Source organism: Lutra lutra, chromosome 4 (genome assembly GCF_902655055.1).
Source record: "Lutra lutra chromosome 4, mLutLut1.2, whole genome shotgun sequence".
Classification (NCBI taxonomy): Eukaryota; Metazoa; Chordata; class Mammalia; order Carnivora; family Mustelidae; genus Lutra; species Lutra lutra.
This window is the reverse complement of record NC_062281.1, coordinates 99,863,939-99,876,674: the sequence shown is the minus strand read 5'-3', so window position 1 is coordinate 99,876,674 and position 12,736 is coordinate 99,863,939. Positions and strand designations below refer to the sequence as shown.

The 12,736-nt window shown below is 36.7% G+C and overlaps 1 protein-coding gene across 4 annotated transcripts in view; it reads left to right on the top strand.

The window, feature by feature from the left end:
• The window catches only part of MAGI3 (membrane associated guanylate kinase, WW and PDZ domain containing 3), a 445,211-nt gene that overhangs the window by 354,752 nt on the left and 77,723 nt on the right, over positions 1-12,736 (top strand). For all 4 annotated transcript variants that reach the window (XM_047726841.1, XM_047726840.1, XM_047726839.1 and 1 more), the window contains exon 2: positions 2,339-2,455. In XM_047726841.1, coding sequence (XP_047582797.1) covers positions 2,339-2,455 — 117 coding nt within the window. The remainder of the gene's footprint in view (positions 1-2,338; positions 2,456-12,736) is intronic.

The following is a 12,736-nucleotide window of genomic DNA, read 5'->3' as shown; positions in this document are numbered from 1 at the left end:
GCTTTTGTTTCCATTGCCTTTGGAGACGTGTCTAGCAAGAAGTTGTTGTGACTGAGGTCAAACAGATTGTGGCTGTGTCTCCTACAGGATTTTGATGGATTTCCTGTCTCACACTTAGGTCTTTCATCCATTTTGAGTTTATTTTTGTGTGTGGTGTAAGAATGTGGTACAGTTTCATTCTTTTGCATGTGGCTGTCCACAATTTTCCCAACACCGTTTGTTGAAGAGACTTTTTTCCATTGGACATTCTTTTTTTTTTTTTTTTAGATTTTATTTATTTATTTGACAGAGAGAGATCACAAGTAGACGGAGAGGCAGGCAGAGAGAGAGAGAGAGAGAGGGAAGCAGGCACCCTGCTGAGCAGAGAGCCCGATGCGGGACTCGATCCCAGGACCCTGAGATCATGACCTGAGCCGAAGGCAGCAGCTTAATCCACTGAGCCACCCAGGCGCCCTTGGACATTCTTTCTTTGTTGGAGATTAGTTAACCATGAGTTGAGGGTCTATTTCTTCGTTCTTGGACTATACAGTATTGATTATGAATTATGTTTTTCTTCTACCCAGCAGTTACCAAGTGCTGTGATAAAAATAAGAAATGGCATAATATGATTCCATCTAAATGGAACTTGATTTGGTAGAGCCCCAGAATGCCTGGCAGAAACCAGTTCTGTGACCAGGGATTCTTCTGTGTTATCCCTGTAAATATCTTTCGGGCTTTCTTCTTTGATCCCAGAGGGGACACCCTTCCTCAGGATCTATTTTTGGCAAGGCAAAACGGGGACTTTTTGGTTTGTGTTTATTAGTTTAGGATCCGAATGTTATCTCTAAACTTTAGCAGCACCCTGGTTTCCTGCTTGAATTAACATCCTCTCATTTGGTTATGCTGGTTTATACCTGTGAGAGAAGACCAAAAATGGGGGGACTAGAAATGCTACATCATGGAATAATAGTTAAAAGAATGAATTGATCTGTAGTAACCTTTGGCTTATCTATGCTTGTCATAATTAAGCTGTTCCAGATAAAGAGTGTATTTTAATTGCCTAGTCGTTTCTTACCCAGTATAGTAATCCATTATGTTGTAGCATTGTCCTTTTGTAACCATGTAAAGTCTTATCTAGTGAACAGTGTTTGGATGGCTTTGGTCTTCATTTAAGTTCAACCTTTACTATAAATTCACTGCTATCAGATTTCTGTAATCCTCTGTTTTTCTGCTTAACATGTTTTTGAGATCTCTGGTAGTCCTCTTTTTATCTCCCATCCCCTCCCCAAAAAAAACCTCTTTCATCCTCTTATTGAATCACCTTGTATCTAGGAGTCAAGGGAGTGGACAGCAAATGCCTGTGCAGTCAGAGATAGGCAGAAGGATCCAAAGTAGGGTCCATTTGGCCTTTTGGAAGATGGCCACTGTGGGAGGAAGCATGGCTAGTGGGTGGCTAGTGAATGGGTTTGAGTCAGAGAATGCCAGAGCTAGACCATGTAGAAGTTTGGATTTTATCCCAAGTGCAAAAAGAAGTCATTGGCGAGGGGGCACTAAACAGAATGGTGATCATCTGGTTTATGTTCAAAATCTCACCTGGCTTCTGTGTAAGTGGTGGGAGCAGAAGGAGGCAAGAATGAATACAGGGAGACAGATTAGAAGGCTGTTGCAGAATTCGAGATGGGAAGTGATGGAGGCTCTGGAAATGGAGAGAAGTGGACATGGGGCATGTTTTGGAGGTAGAACTGACAAAAGTTGCTACTGGATTGGATCTGAGGGATAGAAGTGAAAAGGAGAAATCAGAAACTTCTGATGACTTATAGCCCTTGGGTCTGTTCTGCTGGGTTGATGGTGCTATTATTTGCTAAGACAAGGAAAAGTAGAGCAGAGGAAAAATAGGTGGAGAATGGAATTAAGAGTTCTGTTTTGGTTATCTGAAATTTGAGGTGCGTATTTGACTTTCAAATATATCTGCAGTGTATATGAATGAGTTCGATGGCTTTGGAGCCTGGTGGACATAGGTCAGGGATGGAGACATGATAAGAATGTAGAAGTTATCAGTATATAAATGGCATTTAAAGCCATAAATGGAAATTATCTTGGGTATTTGTCATATTCTCTGATCTATACCTTGTCCCTCCCTTACTGTTGTTAAATTATGCCCACATTATGTACTATAGGTACATATTATTAATTATAGTACTCTAATCATTTGTTTTTAGTAAAACAATGTTGTTTTTAGCAAAATACTCTGATTTCTTCTTGTCTATAGCTAAATGGTTTAAGGGTATTCAATCACTAACATTGATATTTAACTGAAGATCTAACAGTTATGTGTTGTCTTCTGCGGTTTTTCTCGTAGGCAAAGTCATTAATAAAGATTTGCGACATTACCTGAGTCTTCAGTTTCAGAAAGGATCAATTGACCACAAATTGCAGCAAGTGATCAGAGATAATCTCTACCTGAGAACAATTCCATGTAAGTATGAGACTGAATAAAAGAAGGGAGGGCAACGTATCCTTATTTAACTAATCAAACATGTAGAAGTAATTCAATAGAGTATCTCATACCAAATTGGGAAGACTGAGTTGGGGCACTAGAATGAAACAAAAATTGGGTAAGGAGAAAGTTTTCCAAGGACATGAAGGGCTTTTGTTTTTAAAGTAGAAAAACTGGAAGATTCTATGTTGTAACTTTAAAAACAGTCATTAGACTTTAAGAATTTAAGACTATCTATGTATATTCTCCTAACTAAATTGTCTTCTGTAATTCCGTTCCAAATGTTTATTCAATAAGAAAAAATAATAAACTTTTTCACTCTCAGTGCCTCGTACACAGAGAACAAACATTTTTGTATTAATTATTAGGACATTGCTAATTTTAAGACCTGCCCCTTCCCCAAAGGAAAAAAAAGAAGGAAACACAGTACCTTCTCTGTAGTAATCCGGGTTGAATCCTTATCTAGATGTTTGTATATCTTTTCCTGTCTCAGTAGTTTTCATAGGGCCTGGTTGTTGTTGTGGTTGTAAGGATGCTGTGTGTGCGTGCGCACGCGCGCGCGCGTGTGTGTGTGTGTGTTAATACGTAACAAGAAACCGTGTATGCTTACATTTTGGCTTTAGTTGGCACAAGTCTGGGGAATAATAAAAAGCAGTAACAAATAAAAGGTTATAAAAGGATGTTCTGGTTTGTTTTCCTTTTCAATATATTTGGAACTTTGTATAGATAGTAGTTTTTATAATGGCTCTGGCTCTGAAATTCTTAATTTTTTGTTAAATTTACTCTTACACAGTGTCTGTTCTACCACTAAGCCTGCCTAATTACGTTCCTTAAATACCAATCCTTCTGTACTGCCTTAGACCCTCACCCTTTCTTGCTTGAACCTTTTTTTTTTTTTTTTTTTTAACAGATAACAATATGTAGGGGCAAAGAGTGAGGTGAAAAATCTTGATCCTTGGACAAGTTACTTGACCTTCCTGAACCCCAGGCTCCCCATACATAAAATGTGAATAACAAGAGACACCTCTCACATAGTTCTAAGAATTGAAATGAGAACATGAGTGCAAACCACGTGTCCTGGAGTAGGCCCTCAGTGTCTCCTCTTCCCCATTCTGGCTGCTCCCCCACCTCCCATGTCCCCTCGCTCTGGTCTTTTAGTGCACGTCTGACTCTTGTCCATCTTCAGATTATCTTTGAGAGTCTCTCACTGAGTGTAAGTCCAGACTCTTTAACATGCTATAAATTATTTGGTTTTGGTTTTTAAATCTGACTCCTTATGTATGATTTCCTCCTGTAAATCTACCTGGTTGAATTTCAGAATTGCAACTCCTGCCTCACTTTCTTTGCATTTGCCTGGTGTATCTTTCTCTGTTGTTTTAGTCTTTCATCTTTCTGAAGGTCTTTGTTTGCAAATAGTGTTGGATGTCTTAGCCAATCTGGAACTTTCTTTATATTTATTGATGTGATCTATGTCTTTAGTCTCCTGTTTTGTCATGGTTTTCTATTTTACCTATACACACATCTTTTGTATAAAAAGCCTTCACCACGTACATAGTCCATTTTATTTCCTCTCTCTCCTTTTAGAAAGGTTTATATCTTTATTTTAATGGGTACCTTTATACTTTTATATAATACTCTGTTCTTCCTCCCTTCCTTTTTTTGTTTTTGTCCCAACTGTGAACAATATTAAATTATCTAGTTATTGCTTCTTACTCCTTCCTTCTCTCTCCCATCATCTGACTTGAAATAATTTTTTTACCTCAAAGATAATCAGCAAGCTTATTCCGTTTCACATATGCTTTCCTCATTTTCACTTTTTTTGATACTTGACCTGTGTCTATATTAACAGAACAAACAGCCATTACGTATCGCACTCTCCCCTTTATTATCATCATTTATTCTTTATTCTGTGGGTAAATACACATCGAATATAACTACCAATCCTTATGTTGTTGTTTCTTCAATAACTGTGGTTTTCTAAAGCTTCTTCTCTTCTAGATTTCCCAGGAAAGAGTCAGAGGATCATCACAGTTGGTCTAAGGCCTTTATGCTTGCAAGTTTGTTTGGATGTATATGAAATCCTTGCCTTATATTTTCTTTCCTTGACTATCTTAATTCTATTAGTTGATTATCTGATTGTCTTCTGGCATAAAGCGTTGCTCTTTAAAGGTCTAAAAACAATCTGATTTTCATTACCTTGTAAGTAACTTGGTATTTTGCCTGCATGAGGTGTCTCAGGGTAGCATTTTTAGTTTCATAGCTCTAGAGCTCCCTTTTCCCTTGTTAAAAACAACTTAATAAAAACATGTACTTTCGGCTGTACTCTGCACTTTTACTTGGGTCTTCTTTTAAATTTACTTGTGATGTCCTAGTTTTGCAGTTTCTCCTCAGTGTGAGGTTTTGTCCTAGAAAGGAGTTAGAGTTTATTTGGTTGTCATTCATAGGGTCCAAACAGCTGCAGCCTTTTCAGATCCTAAGAGGACCTATTCACCGAGACACTGAAGTGTCCACAACTCCTCCAAGAATGCAGTGGTATATCAGTAACAGCATACCAAATGGTCTGTAATTACCATTCTTTACTAAAAGATACCAAATCTTCTTGGAGAAAATTCTGATTCCAGGTCTGGCGCAAGGAAAGAACAAGATGAGCTTGGAACATCTAATTATCCCAGAAAGTATGTAAATGCCTAAAAGACTATGGGGACATATCAGAAGCACATTTTTTTTTTAAGCCATCTAGAAGGGGTGCCCACTGACAAGATCTGAAACAATTTGAGCAACAAAATTAATAAGAGGAAGAAAGACTACTGTTACTACTCTGTTGAAGGGACAAGACTATGATCTCTAATAGAAGTAGAAAGGAGACTGCACACAAAGGAGTCCTATGGTTTCATCAGCCTTCTGCCTGGAGCCACATTCTGGGCCATGTTATAAGGAGGGAAAGCCCAGGGAGAATACAGAGGATTCTGAGTTGAGGATGCAGAAGTCTGCATTCAAGAAGTCTGAGGTGCCTGAGATTTGCAGGACAGAGCTATGAAGAAAGGAGAGGAGAGAGCTATGAAGAAAAGGAGCTTGAATAATAAGCATAAGTACCCCCCTTGACTCTGTTGCTGAATACTAAGCTGAGAATGTATGGGTTGAGACCCCCACATGGCATGCACAGATTGTCTGGGAGCCATAAGTTAGCAGTTTTCAGAGTTTATGCAGTGCTGGGAGAATCTGGGTTCTAGTCCACCTGAGTGGAGAGACCTCAATGACCCTTGAGGTCATAGCTTACTAGTAGGGCTAAAATAGGTATAAGCTCCTTGGGGCCCATTTTAACAAAGCTTAATTAAGCCCCGAAAGGATAAAGTAAATGTGCATATAACTTAATTGTTAGCAAAAAGAAAGGAAGGAGGAGAGGGAGAAAAGGGGAAAACCAACAGCCTTTAAAGGAAGACAACAAAATCTCAACATGGAATAACATAGTATTTACAATGCTCAGTGTCTGATAAAAATTATTAGATATACAAAAAAGAAGAAAATATGGCCCATAATCAAAAGAAAAGTCCGCTGACAAAAAAAATAGATGACATATAAACAGGTATGACCAAAGTAAGCATTTTAGAGTTATTATAAATATGCTCAAGGATTTAAAGAAAAATATGAATAAAATAGAAAATGGAATTTTTTAAAAAAAGAATTAAATGGAACTTCAAAAATTCATGGATGGGCTTAACAGCAGATTAGAAACTGCAGAAGAAAAGATTGGTGAACTTGAAGACATACCAATATAAATGAATCAGACTGAAACAGAGAGGAAATAGACTGAAAACATAGCTTTTTGTTTTTTAAAGTTACAAGAGAAAGAAAAAGGAAGAAAGAAAGAGACATTTCTACTTCTGCCATGAAAGACTAACTGGTATTGGATTTACCTTCTTATTGTAAACAGCTAGAAATTGGGCTGTTTTCAGATATTGCATCATAGGCAGAGCAGGACTGTGATTGGTTCATACTGAGCTATGCACACTGTCAAACCAAAGAGGAGAGATACGGAAAAAAACAAATGAGGAACTATAGGCTGAAATTTTTCCAAACTTGATGAAAACTATAAATCCACAGAGCTGTGGATCTCAACAAACCCCAAGAAGAAACATTTAAAAAAAAAAAATCAATATATTATAATCTAATTGCTGAAAACCAGTGATAGAGAAAATGTGAAAGGCAGACAGAAAAAAGATACATTAAATACAAGGGAAGAAAGAATGACTGTAGACTTGTCAGCAGAAACCATTACAAGCCAAAAGTCAACGAAATGTCATCTTCAACATGCTGAAAGGAAAAACTGCCAACCTAGATTTCTACATGCAACAAAAATATCCTTAAGAGAAATAATTTTTCAGGCCAAAAAAAAAAAAAATGGTAAAGGAATTTTTCACCAACAGACTTGCACTAAAAGAAATACTAAAGGAAATTTTCAGGTGGAATGGAAATGATACCAGAGTGAAGAACTGAACAACCTTGTAACTGGAGTTTAAGATTTCAACACTTCCTTTAGGGTAGGTAAACAAAAGATCAGTAAGGTTATAACAGGGCTAACACTTTGAATCAACTTGACCTAATGGCTATGTATTAGAACATGCCTCCCAACAATAAAATATTCATTCTTTTCTAGGGTACAGGAACATTTACAAATGAAGACCATATTCTAGGCCATAAAACAAGATTCAATAAATTTAAAAGAATTTAAATCATATAAAATGTATTCTGTGATCATAATGGAATTGCAAGAAATCACTTAACAGAAAATTATTTTGAAACTCTCTGAATATTTGGAAATTAAATAGCACACTTCTAAATAACCTGTGAGTTAAAGCCACAGGGAAAATACAAAATATTACACATATCAATCAGCATGTCAGAACATAACAATCCCAACATACCAATTTGTGGAATGTTGCTACAATGGTGTTTAGAGGGAAATTTATAGTGTTAAATACTTAGAAAATAATAAAGATCTCAATCAGTGATCTAAACTTCTAGCGAAAGAAGAGCAAAGTAAACCCAAATTAAGTAGAAGAAAGGAAATAAAGATAAAAGAAGTCAAAAACTAGAAAACAGAGACTAGAGAAATCAATGAAACCCAAAGTTGATTTTTTTCTGATCAGTAAAACTGGTAAACTTCTAGCCATAGAAGGTAAAGAGAGAAAACATTGTTTAACACTATTAGGAATGAGAGAGATGGCATCATTAAAAATTCTACAGATGTTAAGTGGACAGTCAGGAATATTCTAAACAACCTGACAACAGTAAACTGAACTCAGATGAAATGAAAAAATTCCTTGGAGGAAAAAAACTACCAATATTCACTCAAGAAGAAATAGATGAGAGATGCCTGGCTCAGTCAGTGAAGCATCTGCCTTCAGCTCAGGCCATGATCCCAGGGTCCTGGGACTGAGCCCTGAGTCAGATGCCCTGCTTGGTGGGGAGTTTGCATATCTCTCCCCCTCTGTCCCTCCTCATTTGTTCTCTGTCTGTCACTCTTTCTTAAATAAATAAAATCCTTAAAAATAAAAAAGAAGAAATAGATGAGCTTAATAGTAGTTCTCAATCTGTTAAAGGAATTGAATTTGTAGTTTGTAATTTTCCCATTAAGAAAGCATCAGGCCCAAGATGGTACAGGTGAATTGTTCTGAATAGTTGAAGAAGAAATAAAAATCAATTCTACACAGACTTTTTAAGAAAATAGAGGAGGAGGGAACTTCCCAACTCATTCTGTGATCTGATCATTATCCTGATTCTAAAACCAGACAAGGACATTAAAAGAAAATAATATTAGACCACAATTTTTCATGGACATAGAACTCAAAACTCCTTAAATATTTTAGCATATAATATATATATAGCAATATGTAAACAGGATAATAGATTATGACCAAGAGGTTGTGACAGGAAAGCAAGGTTGGGATAACATTTGAAATTTATATAGTAATGGGCTGGAAAAGAAAAACAAAACACATGATCTCCTCAAATAGATGCAGAAAAAAAAAAAAACACTTGACAAAATTCAACTCCCATTCATGGTAGAATCACTCAGAAAACTAGTCTGCCATTTATTATTTAGTGCCTCTTGACTTCAAATTACTCTTTTTTGCCTGGGTATGATATTGCAACTTTCCTCCATTGCCAACTGGTAGGTACAACGTCAAATTATCTTGGGGCTGGCAGGAAGGATACTGGAGAAAGAAGAGTCATCTTTTCCTACTTCCAATGTGTCTTTTCTTTTTGCTCCTGCCTGCAAAAAGACAGTAAGTTTCAGCAGTGCTCCAGCAGTCAGTTTCCCACCTCACAGGTGGCTGCCTGAATTCCTCCAGTGCACCTGCTGACTTCCTTGCAGTTTCTTAATGAGTTTGATGGGCACCCCACATGGCTTCCCAGATTTCAACAATATTCCCTACAAGTGATTTCCTACTGGGTTTCTGGCAAGTCCAGCCAGTGTCCCAGATGGTTTTCTAAGAAGTTCAAAACAGCTCCCACCACAGACAGCTTGCTGGTGAATTTCATCAGTACTCCAGCAGATTGTTCCTTGTCTGCCAGCCTTGACCCATCAACTATGAACCAGATCCGTCCCCAGGCTACGACCGCACCTTCTCAGAGAAGCCTGAATCCCAGAGTTGGGGAACATTCCTCTCTTCCAAGTTTGTTCCTTATTTGAGTGTTCTCCCTTAGCTCTAGGGTACTATTCTTTAAAGTTCTTTTTTATTTCCTCTTAGTTAATTCCTTGTAAATAGTTAATCATTTTTTGTATTAAGCTCTCCTTGTTCAAGTTACCATGTTTCTCTCACCTGTTTGGGTGCTGGTCAATACAGAATTGGTACTGGTAGTAGTCCTGGGAGACAAACCCTCCAAGAAGGAATTTTAGATTCGGTCGTGTTCTTTGGTTCGAGCCCAGTGCCATGTTCCTTCCACTGGAAATAGGGTGCTCGTAATTCATGACAAGAAGTGGCATCACAATTTAATGACAGTATAAACTGGTTGATTGAGGTGAAGTTCTAGCTGAATCAAGTACCTTGGGAACCCAAATGGCAGCCCTCGACCTTTATGGCAGAGGAATGATGGCTACAAACACCATGGTGCAGAATGGCTTCTCCTGAGTGTACCAAACACTTTAAAAATATCCTGGTTTATTATTATTATAAATCAATAAAACAAGGCTGTAAGTCTCAACACTTATATCTGTTACAGACATTTGCTGATAGGAAACATTAAAAGGAAACATTAATACAAAAAAAGTTAAAAGTTTGAAAGATAAATCCACACATATATCCTATTTGAAATTTTCACTCCTAAAATGAACTTGTAAAATACAAAAAGTATCACTTGTATTATTTGATAGTTTTGACTTTGGTAACAAGTATTCCAGACATTTTTTTTAAAAATTTCGTATTACATTCATGCTCCTGAAATTATTGTGTGTCCAAAAGCATCTTCAGATTGGGCATTAGTCATTGATCATTTGAATAAACTCGCTTTCTTTTTTAATGGTGAAAATATGTTGTCTCCTTGTCCCAATTTTGGTTTTGACATTGAGATCTATATGGCTTTTACTTCAGATTTCACACCAGTTACTGATTTCAGGTTGCAGTGTTCCACGACAACATTCACTTCTCTACATTTCTTCTATTAAAGGATTTACAAAGCACTGAAACTCATAGCACATATTCAAACAGCGGAAAATGCCAAAGGACATCGTTGGGTAGTATTCAAATAACATTCAGATCTGCCTTCAAGGTTAATATCATTACATAGAATCACACATCAGAACTGCCAATTTAAAGACTTATTTAGTCTTCAAAACCAGTGATTTTTGGAGAATACTACTGATAGGATTTATATGAAGTATAAATGCATCTAACCGGGCTAATAGTGTATTTGCAAGAAAGACTCACTGTTAGCAGACAGGGCCTTGACCCCACACTTGTAGCTCAGGGACAGCAGCAAGTGGATTGTGACTGCTGCTCTCCCATGTGCTTCTGTCCTGATGCCTGGAAATGTCGCCTTGACCATTTGGTTTCATTTGTCAGTATTTTCTGCTCTTTGCTTTCAGTTGGTATCTTTAGATTCCTTCAAATCAGTAACATCTCTATGTCAGATAATCAAGCTTTAATTCTCATAGGAGAATTATAATACTTTTTCCCCTCATTTTCTCTATCAACTGATTTTTCTGAGGACTTAGAAAAAGGAAATTGGCTGAGAGACTTCAAGGAGGAATCCCTACATGGAAACAGTAATGTAAATCGACTACAGCTCTCATCTAGGAGTTGGTGAGAATGTGAAATATATTTACTTTGGGACATTTTCTTTTAAACATATACTTACCATATGATCCAGCATTTCCACTCCTAGGTCTTAACATAAATTTAAATATGTGTCTGCCCAAGGACTTGTAAGTTTATAGCTGCCTTATTTATAGTGTCCCAAATCTGGAACCATCCCCAATGTCCATCGATGGTGAATGCGTAATCAAATTTTGGTATATCTGTACAACAGAATACCACTTAGCAGTAAAAGGATGTTGAACCACAGCATGGATAGATCTCAGAAGCATCATGCTAAGTGAAAGAGGCCAGGTACAAATCACTACTGGAATCAGTGAGAACTACTGGAATCAGTATATGATTCTATGTATATGAGATTCTGTTAAACACAAAACTACAGTGACAGCTGATTAGCCACTGCCACCGGGACATAAGAAAACCTTCAGGAGCGATGAATCCCAAGACTTACAGAATTGTACTGCTGGATTTAGTGAATTTAATTGTAGGTCAGTTATATCCAAATAGAGCGACCAACTAGATTCCCACAATTGTTTTCTTTTATATCATTAATAATTAGAAAATGAAAGTTTACAGAAAAATATTTACAATAGCATACAGGCATTTGAAATACCTAGAAATTAATCTCTAAAGAAGTGTAAAGACTTCTGCAAGATAAAATTAAGGGGTCATAAAGAAGATCTGAGTATACTGACCGATTTTTTGTTCCTGGATTAAAGATTCAATATGGTGAAGACAGGATTTATCCTCAAATTGATTAATAGATTCATTCTAATCCCATAAAAATTCCAGCATGTTTAGCCTCTTTCTCTGATTCCAGATTTTACATGGAAGAGCTAAAAATAGAAAAAAACAAAATAGATGGACTTGTTCTGCTCTATACCAAGATTTATCATGGCAATATAATAATTATAGCACCATTGGTAATGGCGCAGGAATGGTCAGTGGATAAACGGGATGGAGGAGAAAGCCCAGTAACACCCAGTTTTACGTAGACATTTCTATATGAGATTTCTATGATAGAAGTGACATGCCTGATGAGAAGGGGAAATAATTGATTTTTCAGTAAGTGTGTTGAGTAGCCGCCTGGAAAAAAAAGAAGTTGTACTACTATCCCCTATCAGGCTGAAAAAGATCTGTTTTAGTGCACTAAAGTACTAGGTGTGAACGGCAAATTTGTGATGCTTTTAACAAAGAATATAGAATATCTCCATTCTTAGGAAGGATTTCCTCAATAAGACACAGAAACATTAGCTATAAAGGGAAGGATTCATAAAGTTAAGTACAATAAAATGAAAAACTATTATAATTAAAAGACCATTAAAAAAGATGAGAAAAAAATCAGAGTGGGAGAAGATACTGTCTGTTGTGCTACAACATTTGTTTCTGTAACACCAGTAAATTCATATATGATTGGTAAGTAGGTGGGGTAATGATGTCAATTTAATGGAGGTAATATTGGTTCTTATTCCATTTTCCCCAGCAAGCTAATGTTTTGTGTTATTAAGTAGCAGCGAGTAAACAGAATATACAGAGTTGAATGTTGCATGCACTGTGCATGGTGCCCATTCACCTCGATTTGGCCTCTGTTCTCAATTGAGACATGTGCTTTATCTTAAAAATCATTTATTGCACTTTTTGCCTTTTCTTCATTATTCAGCAGCTCCAACCCCCCTTATAACACTTTCTGTCAAGCTATCTTTTTTTTTTAATTGTTATTTAAAGACAAAGTATTTTATTTACTCTGGTATTTTTGTTAGGAATTTAAAATACCTTTTTAAAACTGTCCTAGTATTTTTAACTGGGGTTGTTAGTGATTTTGCTAGGCTCTGGTTACAAAGTTGCAACAGGTTTTGAGAAGTCAAACCTAATGTATTTTCTCTGTAAGCTCTACTTTTTGGGGAACACAGTTTTACAGAAAGTACTGTTTCTAGAAAGTACTTTT